The sequence below is a fragment of the Pyxicephalus adspersus genome, chromosome 6 (assembly GCF_032062135.1).
Source record: "Pyxicephalus adspersus chromosome 6, UCB_Pads_2.0, whole genome shotgun sequence".
Classification (NCBI taxonomy): Eukaryota; Metazoa; Chordata; class Amphibia; order Anura; family Pyxicephalidae; genus Pyxicephalus; species Pyxicephalus adspersus.
The window spans coordinates 15,482,574-15,506,884 of NC_092863.1; the positions used below are offsets into that span (position 1 = coordinate 15,482,574).

At 38.9% G+C, this 24,311-nt stretch overlaps 2 protein-coding genes across 2 annotated transcripts in view; one reads left to right on the forward strand and one right to left on the reverse strand.

Annotated features, from left to right (window-relative positions):
- The window catches only part of ABI3 (ABI family member 3), a 16,815-nt gene extending 11,576 nt beyond the window's left edge, over positions 1–5,239 (reverse strand). Inside the window, exons 1-3 of the mRNA XM_072414747.1 lie at positions 4,973–5,239; positions 2,846–3,013; positions 1,149–1,325 (exon numbers count right to left, since the gene is read on the reverse strand). Coding sequence (XP_072270848.1) covers positions 1,149–1,325; positions 2,846–3,013; positions 4,973–5,077 — 450 coding nt within the window. The 5' untranslated portion in view covers positions 5,078–5,239. The remainder of the gene's footprint in view (positions 1–1,148; positions 1,326–2,845; positions 3,014–4,972) is intronic.
- A 2,097-nt stretch (positions 5,240–7,336) lies between these two features.
- GNGT2 (G protein subunit gamma transducin 2) lies at positions 7,337–11,247 on the forward strand. The gene is made up of 2 exons (XM_072413717.1): positions 7,337–7,714; positions 10,984–11,247. The coding sequence occupies exons 1-2, from the start codon at positions 7,631–7,633 to the stop codon at positions 11,107–11,109; spliced, it is 210 nt and encodes a 69-aa protein (XP_072269818.1). The 5' UTR covers positions 7,337–7,630; the 3' UTR covers positions 11,110–11,247.
- The last annotated feature ends 13,064 nt before the right edge of the window (positions 11,248–24,311 follow it).

A 24,311-nucleotide genomic window follows, 5' to 3' on the forward strand; every position in this document is an offset into this window, starting at 1 on the left:
ACATCTCCTCAGGTATTGACATTCTCAATGCTTTATACTGACAGCACAAAGTATTTATGTTTCTAGTATCAACTATGCCCAATTTTGTTTTTGTTTTTTTCCCGAACTACCTAAACCTTTCCCCTATTTTTCACAACATAAGGGCTAATTGTTCTGTATACCCAAGATAAGAACTAGATAATTAAATTGGCTCCTTCAGTTAACACAAAACGGCAACACTACCTGACACTCACTTTCAACTTTTTTGGGTAAAAAAAAACTTTTTCATTCAATAACCTGAAGAATAAAAAAACAACAGATAATTTGTGAATGGTTGCGGTACATAACACAGACTCTTTGAATTTCTTTAGACTCTCACTGCAGACAGCCATTGCTGGGAACTGTAGTCTCTGTTTCACTTGTCTAATTCTAGTTCTGGTTTTTACTACTACTTCTCTTTTCAGTATGGCTCAACACTCTGACTGTGGTTTATATGGGGCGCCTGTATGCTCTGTTGACTCTCACAAAGCATATCAGTAATGATTCCACCAGCTGCTACCTATGTGGATTTAATAATAATAATATTAATAATAACACAATAATAAGAGCGTCATTGGATCATATACTTATTTTATAATTTAGAAAACTGAAATTACTAAAACACAGGAGATATACACCAGTAACATTACTGCAATAGGACATAGGAAAGCTTTTTGGGGGCCGTATTGCTTGATACTTAGGAAGAAAATATAGATAAAAGGAAAATCAAAAGCCACATTATAATAACTAATCAAAAGTTTCTCATGATCACATATGCCTAAAATGTATAGTAAATTTTATGGTGAATCATTAAAAAAAATCATTTGTAAGGGTGTGCCCAGTTTTGCTTTACCTTAAGCCTAGTTGAAGTCCCACAACATTGTTAGAATTAGGATTATGTAATCATTTTAGCATAATGCCCTAAAATACCTTTTTAACATTGCCACCCCTCATAATCAGGGTACTCATACTTGTAGAAGAAGGAAAGGGACGTTTCTGAGGTCACCTACTGAGTGTTGTGGATCTAACTTTTATTCCCTTTCCACTATATATTCATATTTATACTAATGTAATAATAAACTAAAGTTAAGCCTAAACAAATACAGATCTGCAGAAAATAAAACACTTACCATAAATCCATGTCCAATGTTATCAAGGGAAGAGAAATTAATAGGATTCCTGGTATACAAGGCCTGTGGTCCTTTGTCCTCTCCATACAGAATTTTTTGAGTGTGTGGAAACCTCTTGGAAACAGTTAAACTTCCAATTTTGCGGCGGGAAACATTTTCTGAATGGATATCTATTAACTGCAGACAGAGAAAGAATATAAATGGTGCTATTTCATATTCTGCATGCATTGGTGATCGTGTACTGCAATCCGTTGATTCAATTTGGATGACACCATTGCTGTTTGAATTGCCTAATTTAATATGATAAAATGTAGGTATTATCTATTCTTTATTGATATGATCAACAGTAAAAGAAAACACAACATTTTGTAAGAGCACCTATCTAACCGGGGAGACAAGTTACAAGAAAGGGACACCTTTTCTGGGAGGAGTAAAAACACAAAGCTTACAATTATATCCATCAAGACAAATAAGGTGCCAATGGACATTTTAATCCCACAGTAATTGCCCATTACAGAAATATTAGTTTCAAGTAACGCTGATCTTTAATATTCTTCCCTGCAGATTCTGATTTATAAAACATAGTGAGTTCCATGCAGTAGAAGGCAGTATTTTATTCTACATAAACGACCCTAAAGTTTCATGTTAACAATGAGAAGAACAAGAGGTTTTTTCCATTGTTCTTCATAATACATTTGTATCATTGTTCTTTCGGCTTGGGAAGCTGTTGGTGGCTGAGTTGGTGTGGAGGAACTTTAGTATCCTGCACAAAGCCCTGCTCTAAACCCTGAAGCACAATGGGAATTGACAGTCAGGTATATTCTTTCCTTTATGAGTACCTGACCTCACAAATGGTCTTTTGACTAAACCTTCCCAGGAGAGTGGAGGATGCACAGGAATGGGGAAGGGGAACAGGAATGGGATGTCCAGTAAGCTTACATAAGTTTGATGGTCAACTGTGTCTGAATATTTATCCGTATTGTAAATCTTGGCTGTAAGAGGTTCTTACCCTTTATTTGTCCTCACTCTATCCAAAATAAAAACTCTTCCCCTCTACCTAAAGCCCAATATAATTAGAACCTAGTCCAATGTGCCAACCAATGTCACATAACTTTATTGCTTAGCCTGCTCCCATAGGGCTGGAACTGGATTTTGGTGTAGTTGAGGAACCAATATCAAGAACCAAAAGCATCTCTCTGTTGTGCTTTCCTTGAGTTCTGCTCTTGAGATTGAGCCTTCTCAGTATGTTCAAAGTGAGTTTTTTATATTTGATTCTGAAATGTCTCCACTGATTCTAATTGGGTGAGGTCGACCCCATCCAAAGTTTTTTACTTTGATTACTTTGACTAGCTAGAAAATTCTCTTTTTAAGTTCATTTTATTACATGACATGACTTCATGGATAAGCCATATGCCATTCTTCTGTCAAATAACATTGCTTTAATGGCTAATAATACTACACCCATTAGACAGGCAGAGGACAGTTGGTACAGCTCAGCCATAGTGCCTAGTGGTGGGCACAAGTCAAATATACAACTATCTCATGAAGGTGTACAGAAGATGTTTTTTTGGTAGGCATAGTAGAAATGTTACGGTTGTAGGCAGAATAATTAAAAGATGGAGTACAGGTTCACTGTTTTAGTTCAAGTTGGCTTGACCATTCCACCTACAGACACATGAAGGCACCTGGTGACCCACCTGGTAGATTAATCGGACTTTAGCCTCCTCCTTCTGCAGAACCTGACTCTGTTCCTCCAGCATGTCTGACATGTATCTGGCAGCAATTCCTACTTGAGAAACCACGCTGGCCATGGTCTGTGTGACAAGAGCCATAGTGTTCTCCAAAGCCTTTCTCTTGTCAGGAGCCTGCAGAGAAACCAAGAACAGCTCTTCAGGAAACAAACTCTAAAAGCATTTTACACATATATAAATAGAAGTCTAAACAACATCTGAGACAAGTTAATAACTTGCTGCTTCAGTAATAACCAGGATTGCACAGAACTGTTGTTGAGAATGCTACCTTATGGTGATAAATAAATGGCTAAAAAAGGTTCAACCAACCAACCTTGTGCTATAAATCCTTTGTAGGTAGGAATTTCTACTAATCCTAATACATCTGGGGTTTTTCAAGAAATAGCAGCACCAAAAGATAGAGGAACTATCATAAAATAAATTCTCAGTGCACTCGACCAGATCACATTTTATGTATATATACTGGTGCATTGTGGTGTTCAGTATCATTTTGCTTTTTAATCTTTGAATGCACATTTATTAATTTTGCCTTTTATATTGGTAGCACCAAATGAATTCCTTCCCTTAATTCTTCATTTTTTTAGAACTGATGTGAAGAGGTCAGTTGAAAGGGATGATGCACGTTGGCATCCTTGCTTTGGGTAGAAAGACTTTGTCTTGGCGCTGGATGGGGGGAATGTTTTATATTGGTGCAAAGATATGAAGCAGTTGCCATGCCTATGCCCCTTCAAAATAAACCAGCATTTGGGTGGCTTTGATAGGTGGGTGGCAGGTAGGCCAGAAACCACCTTTTAATTCTCTTTAAACATTAACAAGTACAGGTGGGTCAACAGGCACCTGAGAAGATTCTTTAGGAAAGATTTGCTGCATGATCAGCAAGCAAAGTAAGTTTAAACTTTGCAGGGGTCACTTTGTTTTTCAATTCTAGTGACAGGGTCACTTTATCCAAAGCCACCACGATCCAGTACTTGATATGTTTAATATTATTAATATTATTATTATAATGCTTTATATTTTCACTGCTGGGAGCTATATGGTGTTGTTTATAATGTAAGAGCAATGTGCTAATGGAAAGCAAAGATAAGCATAATGGAGCAAAAATACTTCTAGCTGGCAAACATTTCTAGATTGTTTGAAGAAACTAATGAATATGCAGCGTAGTCATTTTTCAATGAGCTCAACAGAATTGACTGTACCAGACAATGGTATGGGGTTTTGGCACACAATTGCCCTCTTACCCTTAACCCTGCCCCATCCCTCTATAATGTTAATGTACTCCCTAATATTGATTACAGTTCTGCCCTTACCCAAAAGCACAATATCTCAGCTGCATTTCAAACCTTCAACTAAATATCCAATCCAAATAAATGACCGCCAGTGGCTCCATGACCACCATCGAACTCTCTTAAGGGTGCTCACTGACTCCTTATATCTACAAACATGGATTGGCCATTTAATGCTCAGGTAAGGTTATGACCTATCTTCATGCGTAGAGTGCCCATAGTCCCTGTCTATGGATGTTTTTTTGGTGGATATCGATACATCTTGGCTTCAGATAGTATGTTACCCATTGGAAAAAAAACTTGTCCAGTTTGTCATTATTATGTTTTAATAAGCATTAGGTTGTATCTAAATCTAACAACAAAATGCTCTATGGTGTAGCTTACCAGTCCTCAGCCTTATTTTCTGCCAGTAACCCCTATTAAGATCTTAAGTAACAATGCTCCCCCACCGTTCTATACACATCGATGAGTTGTCACACTTGGCTGTTCTCTCCTGATTTGGACTGCAGTTCTGTAGGTTACAGAGGTGAACTGGGCAAGGCTGACAACACTGCTTAGAATCTCAGTGCAGCATAGTCACAGTTGTCAGGAAGTTATCAGTTTACTGTATTGGTTCAACAGTTTTTTTTGCATTTATTGAACAGATATATTTTACAGACTGAAAAAGAATGAATAATCTAAGCTGATGGCTCCAATACATTTTTTTTTTTAATATGGTAAAGTGGAGCCTATTTGGTAAAGTAGATTTTGTCAGTGGGTCCCATTCCTTCCATTTTCCCCCCAATCTTACCTCCATGTAATTCTTCTCACAATAATCTGCGACATTCTGCAGGTGTTGGTAGCTGTCACGCAGAGCCTGGCGCGCTGCAGAAATCTCTCGGTAGTTATCTGTCATTGCCTTTGTGTCTTTACTGAAGAATCTAGGGTATTATGTACAGTCAAACCCCCCACCCTCCAGATGTGTCATAGTCAGCATCTCAGTATATGTATGTGAGCAAAAGACTGTGGCTCCGAGATACTTCCTCACACTAAACCACAATGTACTGAGTGCGCCTAGACCGACACAAAGCAATACACGACTTGTCTCGCTTACATAAATGTCTCTACCTCTATTGGTTTATACATTACACACATAGGACTCTTCTCACCCAATGTTACTACATTTCACAAAGGAGAAGACGTCAGGAGGCATTTTTCCTGCAGACTACAGCAGGCAATATTTCACCCATTCAGCAATTTATTAAAAATGTGGATCTGAAAATGTTAATTGCTTGGCTGTTTTAGTGATGTAAATATATATAGGAAGCAAAAGTGCACATGGGAAGAACAATGTGCAATACTGCCATGTGTACCTTTTTCTTTTTGCTGGTTTTGAACTCATCAGAGCAGCTGCCGTGTTTGAATTTCTGCATTTTGTCCAGACACAGTGGAGGAACTGGGGGACTTTAGCAATCCTTTTGTTCAAAGTTTCAACATTCTTAATATTTTCTTCTACCAACACGCTTCCCAATTAAACATATGGTATGAAGCTAGTGTTACACAACCTTTTTACCCCAGACAAACACTTATAACTTTCAGGTCTTCATGGAACCCCTTTAAGTTATAGTTGGGGGTCAGGTAGAAAATTTCCATTTAAATTAATAGTCATTGAGTGATCCAATTGGTGTTTCATAGTTTCACCCATGCAGACGGCTGAAAAGATCTTCATGCCACTGGCTCTTCCAAGTGGTGTTGGACCCAAAACTTTTCATACTTTTCATACTTACATAGCTTTGCATACAGCCCAAAGTGTTTTTGTGTATAAATCCTAAATCCAAAGTACCTTTTTTGGTAATATAACTTCTTGTTGCTTAGACATAAAAAATATGGTAATTTTTATTAATTCATATGTCTTTGTTTTTTCTTTTCTTCCAAAACTCAAATAGTGAATCACCCATGTGAGAAATATTTTGGAACTAACCCCTGAAAAGCAATACCTAACAATAACCTAAAAGTCTAAATTACCACAAACGTTGAAATAACATCACTAAAAAAAACCTAAATAAAGTATTAATGAAAAAATATAATAAACAAGGTTTTCAAAATAAATGAAGTTGTCCTTTAAATGCCATTAGTGCTGAGCAGAGTTGTGCAATTAGCGCATACATGTGTTTAATTCTCAGACAACAATACTAATTAACATCTCTGTGTAATCCTATTATGAAACCAGCCAGATATCTCGGTATTATCCCTCCGACCTTCTCAAACAGACGTGGATAATATCAGATATATTTAGTAAACTGGTCTTTGCTACAGCAGCCAGTAAAAGTTTTGATTTTAGTTTCTAAGCTGCTATTTGATTGACCTAAAGATTAATTGGGTTGGCCCTTCCCATCTTGTTGCAAAAACATGTTTGGCTATCCCCTACCCAAGTGTGCAAGTTTATGCTATTGAACGTAGGAGCAGAAAGCACGGATGGACAGCTCCATTATTTGCTGATAGCTTGAGAGTCTGGTGCAATCGATTAGTAATCAATGTATGGAATCCGATGTATCAGATGGAAAGGGCCTCACTGCAATGTGACCACTTTTACAAAAGTAAATACTTGTTGTTCCTACTGGAATTCATTTGGCATACAGAACAACCCTTCCCGATCAATGCTTTGGAGAATAGTAGACAAGAAGGTGATCTATAGTTCTGTCCTAAAATGACAATGCAGCTCCTTTTATAGAACACAATTCTACCCCATTATACAAGGAACTGTCTACAAGGAATTTTTTTATTTATTCTCTGTATCTTCCTCTTTATTGTATGTGGCAATAGACTATTAAAAATATAGTTACCCATTAAAATAGTACATTAAAAAGATGGGAAAAACCCAGGTTTTTTTAAATCACTTTTTTTGTGCTTAGCTAGTAAGTAGCAGAAACTATATTTATCCCCATTGCCAAATGGATGCAAATTCCTATAAAAATAGATCCTTATAATATAAACTGGCAGCAGTCCATCAATATTAAACAATTGTGCATTAAACACCTCTTTTTTATTCCCTTTTTTTTGTTCCTGCTTTTACATACATCTATATACTGTCCATCCTCACTGAGCTATAAGCAGGTTACACTTTAAGCCCTTTATCAGATTAGGATTAAAGGAGGATCTTCCATCTGTGGCCTTCTATATTGTGGGACTGAGCGGGATGCTTCAGATATGAGAAGAGATAGAGCAGGGTCAGGATCAGTGTTTTCTTATCTGAATAAAAAACACAGATGAGGATATCACAGACCCATCATACCCAAATGATCTGACCAGCCAACGGGCTTGCTTCTGATCGCTGTTTGGGCTCCTTCTGGGCAAGCAACATAGAGCTTCGAAGGCCACGTCATCTGCTAAATTTTCACATCAACATCTCCTAAAGCACTGAAAAGTCCATATTAACCATTCTGCTGGGTGATCCACCTCCAACTTCCAAATGGCCCAAGACATGACAGAGAAGGACCTTCTAAAGATGGAAGTAGAACAGTTAAGAAAGGAGATAAAGACAGAGAGGGCGTTGGTAAATGTTTCCTTTTATCTCTACCCTTAGTTCTTTGCGTTTCTACTTTTATTCTATGTTCCGAAGTTGATTCTGGAGTTGATTTCTAAAAAGTCCCGTAATGCTGGGCTTTGTGTCCTTGTGAATTGTGTTATCATGTTGGCTTCAATGTTTATTTTAACTTTTTTTTGGGGCTGTCTTGAAAAATCCTGGCCATTCTACCAGGACACAAACTGTATCTGGAGCTCTTTTTAATGAACATCACTCATTAAGAATATATCAGCTTATAAATGCGCATCTGCTTGCTTGACATCCTGCTGGGTATTTCGACTCATTTATTCCAGAGAACTATATAGCTTCTGTCATATTACTTATCATGGCCTGGTACCCATCTTTTCCAGAACTGTTCTATGTTGCCTTTCTGTTAGCTTGTAGTTGATGGAGTACTTGGCTGGTGGTAGATCCATGTCTATTGGCAGAATTAGATTGTTTTATTAATATTCACCCAACAACGGTAGACTCAATTTATATTATATTTAAATATTATTATACAAACAAAATGTAATATGCAATTTTTAATATCAATAATTAATTATATATAGTAATATTCAGATATAAGTATGCTGTGAATGTCTAAATCTGCTACAGTGTTCAAGTGATCAAGCCTGTGCAGAATCTGCCTGGGTTGGCTAGTTGTGTATATATATATATATATATATATATATATATCATTTCCATATCTGGAGATCTCAATATCCATTTTAAATCCAGTAGCAGATTATTAGGTGAGTAAATTCCAATATTCCATTATTATATACTTCCATCAGCAACAAGTTTTTGTCCTAAATCAAGTAATAATTTCAATTTCAATTCAATACTTTCATTCATTTACTAAGTCAACTTTTAAAAATCTATTGTATTGTATAAATGGGGGAGCTTGCTGTCTGCCGATTGGATTTATAATAAGTACATAAATAATAAATCATTAAAATAACATAGTTAGAATGTTTTAGAGCTCTATGTGTTGTGTGGGCTCCACATTTTCTATATGAGGTCCTTCTTCAGAAAGAGAAGGATGGAGAGTGAAGCAGTGACCATATTGCTCTACTTCCCTAGGGGTTACTAGGCCAAAAGAAACCAGTAACCAGTAAAAGGCAGCAAGCAAGTGGGCCTACTGGACATACCAGAATTTCAATGCTCACTCAACAGTGGGCAAGGCCCATGGTAAGGGACAGGGACTCACCCCAGAACCTGACCCATAAATACTTGTGGGGATCTGCAAGAGGAGGCGTAACCACCCCACAACATGGAGATCAAGCAGAAGGGTTTGTGTTGGGACTTACCCAGTCTGTGTTACGGGTTGGTAACTAGGTTGTGTGGGAATGTTGGATGCTTTGGGAGGATTTATGAGGTTCTTATGAGAATGCTTCCGGGGTTGAAGTGTTAGACAGAAGGGAATTTAAAGGAGTAGGAATGGAATGGTTGGTTAAACATGTTTCAGGTTTAGCAAGAAAAGAATTGGGATTGTGGAATACAAGGGGAAAAGCGTACACCCTCATTTTTACCCGGTTTTCAACTTGTGTGATTGAGGCTCCTAATGATTGGATCTGTCACCATATGCAGTTATCATATATCCTATTCTGTTTTGCCCAAATAACTTAGGTATCGGAGACCCGGAAGCTGTTTTTCTGGTCTACAATAGTACCATATAATGCTATGAGGTTCAGCAATAGTGTATAACAAAAATCTAATATTCCACCCATTTGTGTCTAAATCCTTACGCTCCCAGGAAATGTCCACCAGTTGTGTTATATGCTGAGCACCGGACTTTGCACCCACTGTTTAGGATTTGTTAGATAAGTGTCAGCAAGTGTTTAGATTTACATCTAGTATTCATCTTGTGGATACCTCCAACACTGGGGGCCAATGATCTGATGCCAAAGAGGTCAGCTCCGTGTTTTAAGAATAAATCCTTTCATTTATACTTCCTAAGACAATCCAAGGAACAAATACAGCAGTCATGTTAATGTAGGTCAAACCCCTACCATTCCTTGCTAAAAATATGAAGTTATTCTGTCTGAGTTGTTTCTTGGTCTAAGGTTTTCTCTCACTTGCTGTTTATTGAAACCACTATGTTAGTGGTTTTTAGTAGATCACACCCTATTGTGTGCTAACATATTCTAGTAAAAATGGTATAGGGTGCAGATTTTGTCATTATAACAAACTTATTGCTGTAACTGAAAATGACTTTAGAAAAAAAAAGTTGTAATTCTACAACAGCCTGGAATTACAAATACTTATATAAAAAGATGGTAGAAGTAGTTATTATCCAAAGATGCTTTAAAGTATTGTAATCTTATCCAACGCATTTCAGGAATTTGTATACCCCCTTTAATCAACAAAGTGAATTAAAGTGCAACTTGACATGATTAGTAGCTTATCAATTTCTGTGGTGGTTAAATATGATCAATTCAAAATTATGTCTTTACACCATGTGGCTTCATTAGGCAACAAATAATGAGTATGTTAGCATTCTGAATTATAATCAGGGGTAAGGATCTGTTCATAAGGATATATTTTCCAGTAACTTAACCTGAAACAGCTTGACTAAAGAGACAGAAAAAGTTGAAGAGAAAGGCCCAGTAGCTAGATCCCTAATGTCCAACCTAAGGCCTTCTCCCCACATGCAGCTCAATGGTCAAATGGATTGGTTTATTTATTCTCATCCCTTATTTTTAAGTTTATTTTTACTATTTTTCTTGGTATGTGCAGAGATGGTTGAATTTGATAGGATTTGATTGGATCAGAGTTCCTACATGGACACATTTTTCTCTAGTTAATTGCAAAGCCTCTAAACGCATTATTGTCAACAAAGTTGCTCCTGATTATGACAGTGGTGGGTTGATGGGATTGGGGGAACTGTGATAACAAGTTTTATATTGATAATTTTATTTATTTTTTGATTAGTAAGTATGTGATGTGTTTTTGAATAAATTAATAAACAGTATATCATTACGTACTTTTACTGAAAAGGATATTGGATAAGAAGTTCTATGTACCAGTTTCCCTAGATGAGGAAGTAGAAATCTGGCGGTCCCCTTATTAAACCATTTAGGGATAAGTTCTTGTCACTCCAGGATGGCCCCTAACGAGGGTATAACTAGATAGGAGGGCACACTTTTATAGTCCTCTTTTTATGGCCAACCAGGTCTTTATGGTCCTGCTATGGACAGGCAACCCTACAATGATTAAATTATTGGTAATATTGAGTTCTTTTGATTTATTTCAAGGTTTCCAAGTCTGCACAAGAAATGAAGAACTACGTTGAATCTCTAGCAACAGAAGATCCATTGCTAAAAGGAGTTCCCGAAGATAAAAATCCATTCAAAGAGAAAGGTGGATGTGAGGTTTCCTGATACAATGTCACCTCATTTCATGAAGTCATGCAAGGAACTTTATTTATCTATTCCAAGTATTTTCCTTTTCCATTGTGTGTGATGGTAGACTGTTGATTTTGTTATTTACATGCATTATAAAAGTTTACAATCCAAAAACTGCCTGTGACTGATTTTAAAGTTGTGTTATGTTAATGATGAATGGATGGATGTTGGGTTTTCAGATGCAATTCCACAATACAAAATTCTATTTATTAATGTGTAATACTCTGATGTGATGCCATATTAGATAGATGAAAAGACGGACAGATGGATAAATAAACAGATGCACAGGTCAGGATGCTATACAGCATGTCAGAGATTATATGCAATTTCTTCTGCTCACCCCTCCTGCATACAGAGGATTGTACAATTCCTCTTGCTAATCACCCACTTAAGTCGGGATTCTCAGGCTAAGTCCTTATACGCAGATATTAAAATACACATCCAAGTAATCATGTCAGGGCTTCTTCACTGACCTGTCACAGGCTTCATGATCTACATCGGTTACAGATCAGAACAATACAACCCAAATGTGTGTCTAATATAGCCAAACTCTAGAAAACAGTTAAATATACAGATGAACAGAAATACCTGTCATTGGATTTGTATTAATGACCCCAGCACAATCTTGGCAACTTTTCTATGTTGCAGGCTGTATTTGGGCTCATGTACATGGACTTTTGTTTGTTTTATCAACATTGGCACAAACTTTCTCAGGGAAAACACATGAAAACACAAAGAAAAAAATACAACAAAAAACATCAAAATGTACAATAAACATGCTAATAATGCTAAATAATCAAGTTCAATAGCAATGCCATTATTATTATTGTGAATAAAGAAATCCATGTTGTGTTAGTTTTGTAAAACATTTTATTGAAAGGGTAAACAAATCATATTACATAGGCCCAATCTTTTCATCTTTCCCCCCTTTTAATAGAATAATGTATTTTGTGCATTTAGATAGGTATGATGAATAACTTGCCCTAAATGATCTTTTTATGCATGTTTGATGGCGACCAGTAGATGGTACTGTCTCCTCATGTAAAATTTATAAGATATGTCATTAATCGCAAGGGTTTGTTACACTTCACATGAGGTAATAGCACCCTCTACTGGTGTGACTCAAGCATAAACCCTGAGCCATGCACAAATCAGCACTGACTTCACGTGTTCATATAGGCTAAAAATTATCCTCAAATAATGCACAGAATGAAAATTTAAAATATTCGTTAATTGAGCCACCAACTATAAGAGGTGAGCACTTGCCGTCCATAGTCTCAGCAATGGCAGTTGTCATATTTATTTTCTGGTTACCTTATTATTTTCAGGTTACCTTTCAAAGTAGTATAAAAAAATAATCAGAAAGTGTAATTAATTTCCACTCTTTCATCTTTGTCAGATAACATTATTTATTAGAAGATTGAACTTTGTCCCTTCCAGTTGATATTGGTTTTGTGTTTCCATATTAAATGCTAAAAAATCATTATTCTGTGCTATATCCTTCTATATATAATTTTTCAGGTGCACCTTTGTTACAAAACACATATGACTTATTGGTTAATATTGTCCTAGAAGTTCCTTTTATCTAATAGGCTACAAGCATGCAAACTAAACTCATCATTAATAACCATGGGAAGCCATTCTCTACCAGGGTTCTGTGAAAGGTTCCTATATGGTTCTTGAGCCAACATCACTCAACAGAGCCATCAGCATAGCACTACAAAACATTTTAGCTGTCTGTAGGGTTGGCATTCAGATCACCACTTTAGAATGACCACTAATATAAGTGGCATTTCTTTCCCACTGACACCCATTGCATTAGTAGGGATTCCCTGAGACCTGGAAATGACTTTCTTTGAGTAAAAAGGTTCAGAAAGGCTGATCCAGAGGAAAAAGCGGGTATATCACATGACATCATAAAATTATTATTACATCACAAGTCCAGTTATAGAGTGTAAATGGGAGACGCAATGCCCATGTACAAAATGTAGTTTGGACCGGCTTGGACTCCAGTAGAGTTTCAGCCCTAACATATTTAATTGTGATGTCCACAGGATTTCTTTTAGAACAGTGACAGTTTTGATATGCCCAAAAAATACCAGGTACAGGAATTCTGTGCACATGGGGCAATTACATAGAAACAGGTGTGTGGAGGCAACCCAATTAACACTCAGATCCTCATAACAGTACCTCAATGGGTCTAACAAGTAGTATTGAGTGTATGGTACAACGCTATGAGTGTGTCAGTCAAACATTGCAATAACTGTGTGTGTGCCATCAATACAGGCTTTGTAAGTAATGGCCCAGTAGTCCCTATTTTACAACCCTTTAGTTCTCTATTACTCTACAGCCTGTTAGCCATTACTTTTTACCCCATTATTGTCCCATTAGCACTTGCTATGCACTTCATTAGCCTATACCTTGCACCCTGTCTTTTTACTCCTTTGGAACTCCATTAGCATCAAATTTGTGGCCCATTAGCACCCAGTTAACCCATAGTTTGTGCTTTGATATACTTAGTAACCTGCCAGCTCACTTATAACATTATTTGGCTCTGCTCTTGGGCCTTGTTGGAGCCTCATTAGACTGTACATTCCACCCTATTGGCCCCTACTTTGTTCTCTGTTATCCTCTGCTATATGCCTATACCGATTCTCTAGTTAGATCTTACTTTGTACACCATCGGACCCTTGTGTATGCATTGTTAGTCATTATTTTATACCCAGTGATCCTCTACTTTACATCACGTTAGACCCCACTTTGCCCCTTTAGTCCCTGTTTTACATGTAGAACCTGATTGGACTACTTTATATCCTGTAAGCCCCTACGGCATGCTCTGTTAGTCTCAATTTTTAGTCCTTACATCATATTACCCCTTTTTAGCTGCCCTGTCAGCCCCTAACTCACACCTTATTATTGCCTTATTGGCCCGTTTCCTTCCTTGTTGGCATCTACTTTGCTTACAGTTTTTTCCAACTTTGCACCCCCTTAGACTTTAATTTGCACCTTTTACCCCCTACATTACACTGGGTTAGATAATATTTTATACCTCATTAGCCCCTTGCAACAATAACTTCCACTTGGCCTTCTTTATTCATGTCTTGTTTGCCCTTCATTAGCTCATATTTTCATCTCCCTAGAATGAGTCCCGGTGACTACATTTCTGCATCACAACAGCCCCTCCTTAGTACGCCATTAGCACTACCTTATGTCTCATTAGACCTACTTTGTCCCCTATTATAGCCCACTTTAGTCCTTATTTCATGCCTTGTTATTTAACCATTTACTCATAATCCGGCTTCCTTTCTTCTTCTTAGAAACTTTTACCCTAACCTATTTTTTCCTTTATTAGCCCACACTTTGCACTACATTAGTGCCCCATTAGCCCCTAGACAGCCCCCTATAAGCCTATAACCTTATATAAGCCTATACCCTAGACAGACCCCATTAGATCCTTCTTTGTCCATGTGAACACAATACAGAGGGGAGAACTCTTAATGGTGGATATGGAGATCCCCCCCGCCCCATAATTATTGACACCCAGGGGCAGCCCACACATCTTATGACCTGAAAGTTTTATCAGTCATTCTCATATCAGTGCAATCCTGTGGGGCAGTAAACCCAAATATTCACCAGGGGGCGCCCTGAATAATCCACCGCCCTGCTCTTTGCACCGATGGCCACCAGAGGGCAGCAAAGTATCGCCGCTCACTGTCATAGAGGCAGGAAGGATGTAAGCTGTATGCTACGAGCAAGATGGTGGCGGCTGTTTTAGAGGGTAAAGGGAGCTGCATGAGCGGAGCAACATGAGGGGTAACATTGTTCAGAAGAGGCAGTGCAGGTGAACGGTGTACCGAGTGGGATCCCTGTGTTTGTCGGTAAACTCATCGTGTGCTAGTTTGAGCGGGGCTTAGCTCCACACCGCCCTCCTGTGGATACAAATGAAACTGCTGGGGGCAGCATGGACTTACAGCAATGGATAAATTGGTCAGCACAATGGGAACTGAAGACGCATGGCGTTATGTTCCTCGAAGAAATAGTTCAGGTTTGGGGAGCATCGTGTTATTGCTACTAATGATGAAACTTATTTTATTACTGCTTGATCCTCCTGGCTAGAGATAGTGCTTCGTTATGTCTTGTTTTGTTTTACACCGACATCGTGTTGCCAAATATGGAATTGCTAGCGTCTCTTTATTGTTTTGCTGAACACCGCCACCCAGTGGACAAATATAGAATTGTCAATGTATTTTTTATTGTTTTGCTGTACACCGCCATCCTGTGGCCAAATATGGAATTGCTAACTTCTCTTCATTTATTGTTCTACTGAGCACCGCCACCCAGTGGACAAATCTAGATTTGTCAATGTCGTCTCATTAATTGTTTTGTTGTACTCCGCCATCCTGTGGATAAAGATAGAATTGCAATGTCTTTTTGTTTATTGTTTTACTGTACACTACCATCCTGTGGCCAAATATGGAATTGCTAGCGTCTCCTTATTGTTTTGCTGAACACAGTGGACAAATATAGAACTGTCAATGTCTTTTTATTACTTTGCTGTACACTGCCATCCTGTGGCTAAATATAGAATTGCTAGCGTCTCTTTATTTAATGTTTTGCTATGCCCTTTCTTTTTGCTTCGTGTTCATGTACTTTTAGGTTTTAGGTTTTTTACCTTTTAGATTCTACTTTAAAACCCATGAATCTCTTGTTGAAGCACCTTTAGGCTCTACGTTCTGACCAGAAAACATCTACTTTGTGCATCTTTAGTCCTTGTTTTTTTCTGTTAGACCCTTCTTTAACCCCGTGACCTTTTTTGCACCCCTTTAGCTTCTACTTTATGCCTTAAATTTCAGCATTGAGGGCCTTTTGTCCACCTTTATATTTTGCCCCTTGTTTTTTACTTTGTGACCCGTTACCCAGTGATATTTGCCCTGTTGGCCTAGACATTGTTTCCCTTTATTCCCCTTGCCATCTTATACTACCCTCCTTTAGATCCTTCATTGAATCTGGTCCTACTTTGCAACTGTTTAGTTCTTGCTTTTTGAATTGAATTTTGTTCTGTACCGCTTTACTCCTTACCCTGTATTCTGTTAGACCCCAATAGCTGCCCATTACCTCCTTTTGTAAGACCCCTTTTTGCTCTACTTTGCATCAAATGAGTATGATCCAGAGGGCCAGGACCTGACAAAGTGATGATCAGAGGACCCAAAGGATAGTCCTGACCAGGGAGAGGGAGCAAACTGAAAGGCTTTGTGCAACATGAGACTCTTCAAGCCAATAATGGCAGCAGAGTGGCCATGGTGTGAAGGAGGAGGCGGCACGATCGGATACTATTCTGTAAGGTGGAGAAAATGGTTTTCTCTTGCGCAAGTGCGAAATCTGGACCCCGTGCTCACGCTGTAGGACCCTGTTGCTGGAGAAGGTGCTTTTGCCATGGAGCAGCTATTAGTTCCACATTAGTTAATATTATTTTCAAACAGGATTTTACGCAGTGTTGTACAATAAATAGGGGTTGAAAATGACAGACGAATACAGGAGGAGGAGAGGACCCTGCCCATAATAACTTGGGGAGTAACATACAATAGGAGGGGGGGATATGGAATGGTGGGAAGTAGTGAGGATTTTAAGACAAAGAAAAACATGGGTAGGCAAGTTTTAAAAGTTAGGATTTGAGTGCTCTTTTCAATGAGCAGAAAGTAGGAACAAGCCGAATAGGACGAGGAAGACGATTCCAGAGAGTTGGGGCAGCTCTAGAAAAGTCCTGGAGCCGTGCATGTGTGAGGCTATGAGTGAGGAAGTCATTAGTAGGTCATTGGAGGAGCGGAGAGAGTGGCTGGGGGAGTATTTTTTTTACCAGAAAGATAGGTGGAACAAGAACCATGTAGGGCAGGGGTCTGCAACCTGCGGCTCTTCAGCCTCCTTGTTGTGGCTCCCTTCGGCTGCCGCGGGGAGATCTCTGATGGGGGATCCCCTTCCTCCCAAGACACTGCAGATGTTGCGTAGGTGAAAGTGATAGGACCTGGAAATGTTCTGAATATGGGGGGTAAATGAGAGGGCAGAGTCAAAGGTGACACCCAGACAATGTGCCTGAGGGGAGGGCCGAATACCAGTGTTGTTAACAGTTAGGAATATGTCAGGGGGAGATTTCGAATGTGAGAGGGGGGATGATGATTTCGGATTTATCCAGGTTGAGTTTCAGAACTCTGTCGGATGTACATGATGAAATAGCTAATGGGCAGCATGAGACCTTTTTCAGGACTGTGGGTGACAAGTCAGGGGTGGACCCTAATGTGCCCCGTAGGTGTACGGTGCAAGGCGTTGGATCACACAGGGCACCCTCTCAGGGCTGATGGTAAACAGTGCAGGGCAGTGGATTGCACGGGAAATCTCCTGATGGCCAAAGGTACGCAATGCAGGGTGGTGAATAACACCTTGTGGTCAAAAATGTGCAGTGGAAGACACTTAAACAATAAGTGGCAAAAAATTGAATAGTGCAGGGTGGTGGATGACAGAGGTCGCCCTCTGGTTGCCCTTGTGTGGCCAGAGATGTACAGTATGGGGCACTGGATTTCCTTGGCTCCCCACTGCCCTGCAGGGGTGATCTGGTTATTAAAGATTATTAATTAAATTTTTTTTGATGACCTTTACCTTACGGAATAGTATCTGATTGTTCCTCCTCCTTCACACCATGGCCACTCTGCTGCCATTATTGGCTTGAAGAGTCTCATGTTGTACAAAGCCTTTCAGTTTGCTCCCCCTGGTCAGGACTATCCTTTGGGTCCTCCGATCATCACTTGGTCAGGTCCTGGCCCTCTGGATCATACTCATTTGATGCAAAGTACAGCACAAAGGGGTCTTACAAAAGGAGGTAATGGGCAGCTGTTGGGGTCTAACAGAACACAAGGTAAGAGGTAAAGCGGTACAGAACAAAATTCAATAAAGAATGATGAACTAATTGGGACTTAAGTGAAAGAGTAAAAAGCAAGAACTAAACAGTTGCAAAGTAGGACCAGATTCAATGAAGGATTCATATGAGGGTAGTATATGATGGCAAGGGGAATAATGGGAAACAATTTCTACGCCTACAGGGCAAATTTCACTGGTTAACGGGTCACAAAGTAAAAAACAAGGGGCAAAATATAAAGGTGGACAAAAGGCCCTCAATGCTGAGATTTAAGGCATAAAGTAGAAGCTGGAGGGGTGCAAAAAAAGGTCACAGGGGTTAAAGAAGGGTCTAACAGAAAAAACAAGGACTAAAGATGCACAAAGTAGATGTTTGCAGGTCAGAACGTAGCGCCTAAAGATGCTTCAACAAGAGGTTAATGGGTTTTAAAGTAGAAATTTAAAAGGTAAAAAACCTACAACCTAAAGTAAAACCTAAAAGTAAATGAACACGGAGCAAAAAGGAAGGGCATCAAGGAAGGGTTCAGCAAAACAATAAATAAGGAGACGCTAGTAATTCCACATATGGCCACAGGATGGCAGTGTACAACAAAGTAATAAAAAGACATTGACAGTTCTATAGTTGTCCACTGGGTGGCAGTGTTCCGTAAAACAAAAAAGATGCTAGCAATTCCATATTTGGCCACACGAAAGCGGTTGTACAGCAAAACAATAAAAATACACTGACAATTCTATATTTGTCCACTGGGTGGCGGTGTTCAGCAAAACAATAATGACATGCTAGCAATTTCATATTTGGCCACACGATAACGGTATACAGCAAAACAATAAATAAAAAGACATTGCAAGTCTATCTTTATCCACAGGATGGCGTAGTACAGAAAAACAATTAATAAAAAGATATTGACAAATCTAGATTTGTCCACTGGGTGGCGATGTTTAGCAAAACAATAAAGAGACGCTAGCAATTCCATATTTGGCCACACGATGTCGGTGTAAAACAAAACAAGAAATAATGAAGCACTATCTCTAGCCAGGGGGATCAAGCAGAAATAAAATAAGTTTCAATAAGAGTAGCAATAACACGATGCTCCCCAACCCTGAACTATTTCTTCGAGGAACATAACGCCATGCGTCTTCAGTTCCCATTGTGCTGGACTTTCGGTGTGTCTGACCAATTTATCCATTGCTGTAAGTCCATGCTGTCCCAGCAGTTTTATTTGTATCCACAGGAGGGCGGTGTGGAGCTAAGCCCCGCTCAAACTAGCACACGATGAGCTTACCGATAAACACAGGGATCCCACTCGGTACACCGTTCACCTGCACTGCCTCTTCTTACCCCTCATGCTGCTCCGCTCATGCAGCTCCACTCACCCTCTAAAACAGCCGCCCCCATCTTGCTCGTAGCATACAGCCTACACCCTTCCTGCCTCTATGACAGTGAGCGGCGATGCTTTGCTGCCCTCTGGTGGCAATTAGTGCAAGGAGCAGGGCGGTGGAACATACAGGGCGCCCCCTGGTGAATATTTGTGTTTACTGCCCCACAGGATTGCACTGACGTGGAAATGACTGATAAAACTTTGTCAGGTCATAAGATGTGTGGGCTGCTCCCGGGTGTCAATAATTATGGGGCGGGGGGCATCTCCTGATCAACCATTAAGAGTTCTCCCCTCTGTATTCACATGGACAAAGAAGGATCTAATGGGGTATATTATAGGGGGCTGTCTAGGGGGGGGCACTAATGTAGTGCAAAGTGTGGGCTAATAGAGGAAAAAAAAGGTTAGGGTAAAAGTTTCTAAGAAGAAGAAAGGAAGTCAGATTACGAGTAAATGGTTAAATAACAAGGCATGAAATAAGGACTAAAGTGGGCTATAATGGGGCACAAAGTAGGTCTAATGAGACATAAGGTAGTGCTAATGGCGTACTAAGGAGGGGCTGTTGTGATGCAGAAATGTAGTCACCGGGACTCATTCTAGGGAGATGAAAATATGAGCTAATGAAGGGCAAACAAGACAAGAATAAAGAAGGCCAAGTGGAAGTTATTGTTGCAAGGGGCTAATGAGGTATAAAATATTATCTAACCCAGTGCAATGTAGGGGGTAAAAGGTGCAAATTAAAGTCTAAGGGGGTGCAAAGTTGGAAAAAACTGGAAGCAAAGTAGATGCCAACAAGGAAGGAAACGGGCCAATAAGGCAATAATAAGGTGTGAGTTAGGGGCTAACAGGGCAGCTAAAAAGGGGTAATATGATGTAAGGACTAAAAATTGAGACTAACAGAGCATGCCGTAGGGGCTTACAGGATATAAAGTAGTCCAATCAGGTTCTACATGTAAAACAGGGACTAAAGGGGCAAAGTGGGGTCTAACGTGATGTAAAGTAGAGGATCACTGGGTATAAAATAATGACTAACAATGCATACACAAGGGTCCGATGGTGTACAAAGTAAGATCTAACTAGAGAATTGGTATAGGCATATAGCAGAGGATAACAGAGAACAAAGTAGGGGCCAATAGGGTGGAATGTACAGTCTAATGAGGCTCCAACAAGGCCCAAAAGCAGAGCCAAATAATGTTATAAGTGAGCTGGCAGGTTACTAAGTATATCAAAGCACAAACTATGGGTTAACTGGGTGCTAATGGGCCACAAATTTGATGCTAATGGAGTTCCAAAAGAGTAAAAAGACAGGGTGCAAGGTATAGGCTAATGAAGTGCATAGCAAGTGCTAATGGGGCAATAATGGGGTAAAAGGTAATGGCTAACAGGCTGTAGAGTAATAGAGAACTAAAGGGGTGTAAAATAGGGACTACTGGGCCATTACTTACAAAGCCTGTATTGATGGCACACACACAGTTATTGCAATGTTTGACTGACACACTCATAGAGTTGTACCATACACTCAATACTACTTGTTAGACCCATTGAGGTACTGTTATGAGGATCTGAGTGTTAATTGGGTTGCCTCCACACACCTGTTTCTATGTAATTGCCCCATGTGCACAGAATTCCTGTACCTGGTATTTTTTTGGCATATCAAAACTGTCACTGTTCTAAAAGAAATCCTGTGGACATCACAATTAAATATGTTAGGGCTGAAACTCTACTGGAGTCCAAGCCGGTCCAAACTACATTTTGTACATGGGCATTGCGTCTCCCATTTACACTCTATAACTGGACTTGTGATGTAATAATAATTTTATGATGTCATGTGATATACCCGCTTTTTCCTCTGGATCAGCCTTTCTGAACCTTTTTACTCAAAGAAAATCATTTCCAGGTCTCAGGGAATCCCTACTAAAGCCAATGCAATGGGTGTCAGTGGGAAAGAAATGCCACTTACATTAGTGGTCATTCTAAAGTGGTGATCTGAATGTCAACCCTACAGACAGCTAAAATGTTTTGTAGTGCTATGCTGATGGCTCTGTTGAGTGATGTTGGCTCAAGAACCATATAGGAACCTTTCACAGAACCCTGATAGAGAATGGCTTCCCATGACGAGTTTAGTTTGCATGCTTGCAGCCTATCAGATATTAAATTGCTGCTGACGCTTGCTTGTTGGTAAATATCTCCGCACCTTTATAGAGGTAAGAAAGGAAGTTCTAGGACAATAATAATACAAATAAGTCATATGTGTTTTGTAACAAAGGTGCACCTGAACATTTAAATATAGAAGGATATAGCACAGAATAATGATTTTTTTGAATTTAATATGGAAACACAAAACCAATATCAACTGGAAGGGACAAAGTTCAATCTTCTAATAAATAATGTTATCTGAGTTGTGATAAAGGTGAGAGAGTGGACATTAATTACACTTTCTGATTATTTTTTATACTACCTTGAAAGGTAACCAGAAAATAAATATGAGAACTGCCATTGCTGAGACTTCGGACGGCAAGTGCTCACCTCTTATAGTTGGTGGCTAAATTTACAAATATTTTATATTTTCATTCTGTGCATTATTTGAGGATAATATTAAGCCCATATGAACACATGCAAAGTGCCTGCCTACAACACGGGCGTGCTCTCCCCTCCCCATAACAGCCTGACAGCCTGCTACACTCTATAACCCCACGTGCTGACAACTATACAAAGGATACTCCATCCCCATTCACCTATAAGCTGCTTATCTCTACAAACTGACCTCCAAAGCTGTGTAAGGTAAAACCTCTTTGAAATACTTATACAAGAAGCCAATTAATCACCCCAGTTACTCTTTACCTACAATCACTACTATGCTTTATCTATAGGTTGATCTCATTCCATCGCACCTACCTTGATCCAAAACCTCTATATGTAAGGTAAAACCTCTCTTAAACACTCTGGAACCTACATAGTAAGCTAATGAATCAATTAATTATTTTTCACCTACAACCATTACCCAATATTTTCAGTAGTATTTACCTAACATATATTTGCTTAACCAATATACTTATTACCCCTATCCCCCCTTGCTTCTAGGAGGATAAGGTCACCCTTCACTTACCCAAACCACCGCAAAGTACCCCTATAAATATAGGCACACTAATACTTCTTGAAGAGGATCAATCCAATATACCCAACTTTTGGGGTATATATATATATATATATGCAAAGTACCCCTATAAATATAGGCACACTAATACTTATTGAAAAGGATCAAACCGATATACCCATCTTGTGGTATGTATATATACCAACCTTGTATTACATCAGTTATTAGCCTTTATTACAGTAGTGTATGTAACCACATCTTATGATTTACATCCAGCAATATCACCACCAAGGATTCCTCACATACAGCACCCCCTTGTGGGATTTGTCCCTAACTACAGGTACGTAAGTAAAATACATATGTATCCTTTATTATACAGCTATACAAACTTTATGAAATATTTCTTTAATTACATACGTCTAATATACTCATATAAAGAAGAATATGACCATATACAGCATTGGTATCTTACTCACTGCTATACCTCTATGTTATTATTGCTATATTGCCACTATCCTGGAAACCCCAGTTACATAGATTTGAATTTGATTAAGTTGTGTTGATGTATTTTCTATGAACACACTGTATGACATAGACTGTATTATGTCCTATATCCCTGACATGTTGTATTTCTGTATATGTAGACCGTTAAGCACGCATGAATTTATATCCCTAAGAAGCCAAACATGGCGAAATGCATCGGATTCCTTCATATTCCCCCCTTATTATACTTCATCACCAGTTCCTGGGTCTGATCACACACAACACTGGCATTTATTATTTATTATTCCTCAGTATATTCTACTGGTTTTCTCCTTGTCACACCCTCATCTGATGTAATAATAATGATGCATATTGTGCTGTATAGCCCCCCATATATTGTATTCTTGTGATCAGTGTGTGTCTTCTCATGACCAAACTATTCCTTGTCTCAGCAGTTGCTGTGTTGTCCCCGACTATATTAAAGACATTCTCATTTAAGGTGGGCTTGGACAAAGTATTAGTGTTTGTTGTATAAAAATGTATATCAATAAAGATGAAATATCTTCTTCCTATAGTGTGGTGGAGATTTGCTGATCCTTCTCAATCACTGAGCCAGATTGTGGACTCAAATATCAGGCCATTACCTGTGTAAATCTGTGGAGTAAAACCAATGGATTTATATAGGAAAAGTGTTAACGTAGCTCTGGTGTAATACATAATTCTTCCTTGAATTGTATTAGATGTATATTAGATGTATAGACAACGCTGATCTCTTGATGTCGGTAATGTAAGTGTCACACCTGAACAAATTTTTAAATAGTAAATATTCATTATCATAATAGGCACTTCAAGGATTTGTAAAATAAAAGCACCACTGGTTTCTAAATTTATAAAGGAAGTCATTTCCAGCCTTGTCTTTTTAATATGATTGCTGGCACAGAATTTAAAACTAGGGTGGGCAAGACCAAATATAGTGGATATAGGGCCCAATGATTGGTCTCACCTGATGAATGTGGCTGTCCTGAAAGATGTAATAAATGTCAGTTTACACCAAGCAAATCATGTAGGAAATATCTGCAGTATATTCTCCACTCTGCTGGTAAAGGGTCTCCCTTCCAAGAATATTTGGAATATTGACAACTCCAGAGAAGGGATTCAACTCTTAAATTTTATTATTGATTCTTCCATATGCCTTGGAAAAGTGAACCCCATGCTCCCTTCATACTCGCTCAATGAACATTATGGGAATTTGCATTGAATAATGACTTTCTATGGTGGTGAAAATATCTGTTTACCACCAGGTAAGTATGTTCCCATAATTC

What these genes read in the sequence shown, in the direction of transcription:
- GNGT2 (XM_072413717.1), top strand. Translation starts at nt 7,631, where the DNA reads ATGGCCCAAGACATGACAGAGAAGGACCTTCTAAAGATGGAAGTAGAA. An exon ending in TAAAGACAGAGAGGGCGTTG is followed by an intron (nt 7,715 to 10,983) that starts GTAAATGTTTCC and finishes ATTTATTTCAAG; the next exon opens with GTTTCCAAGTCTGCACAAGA.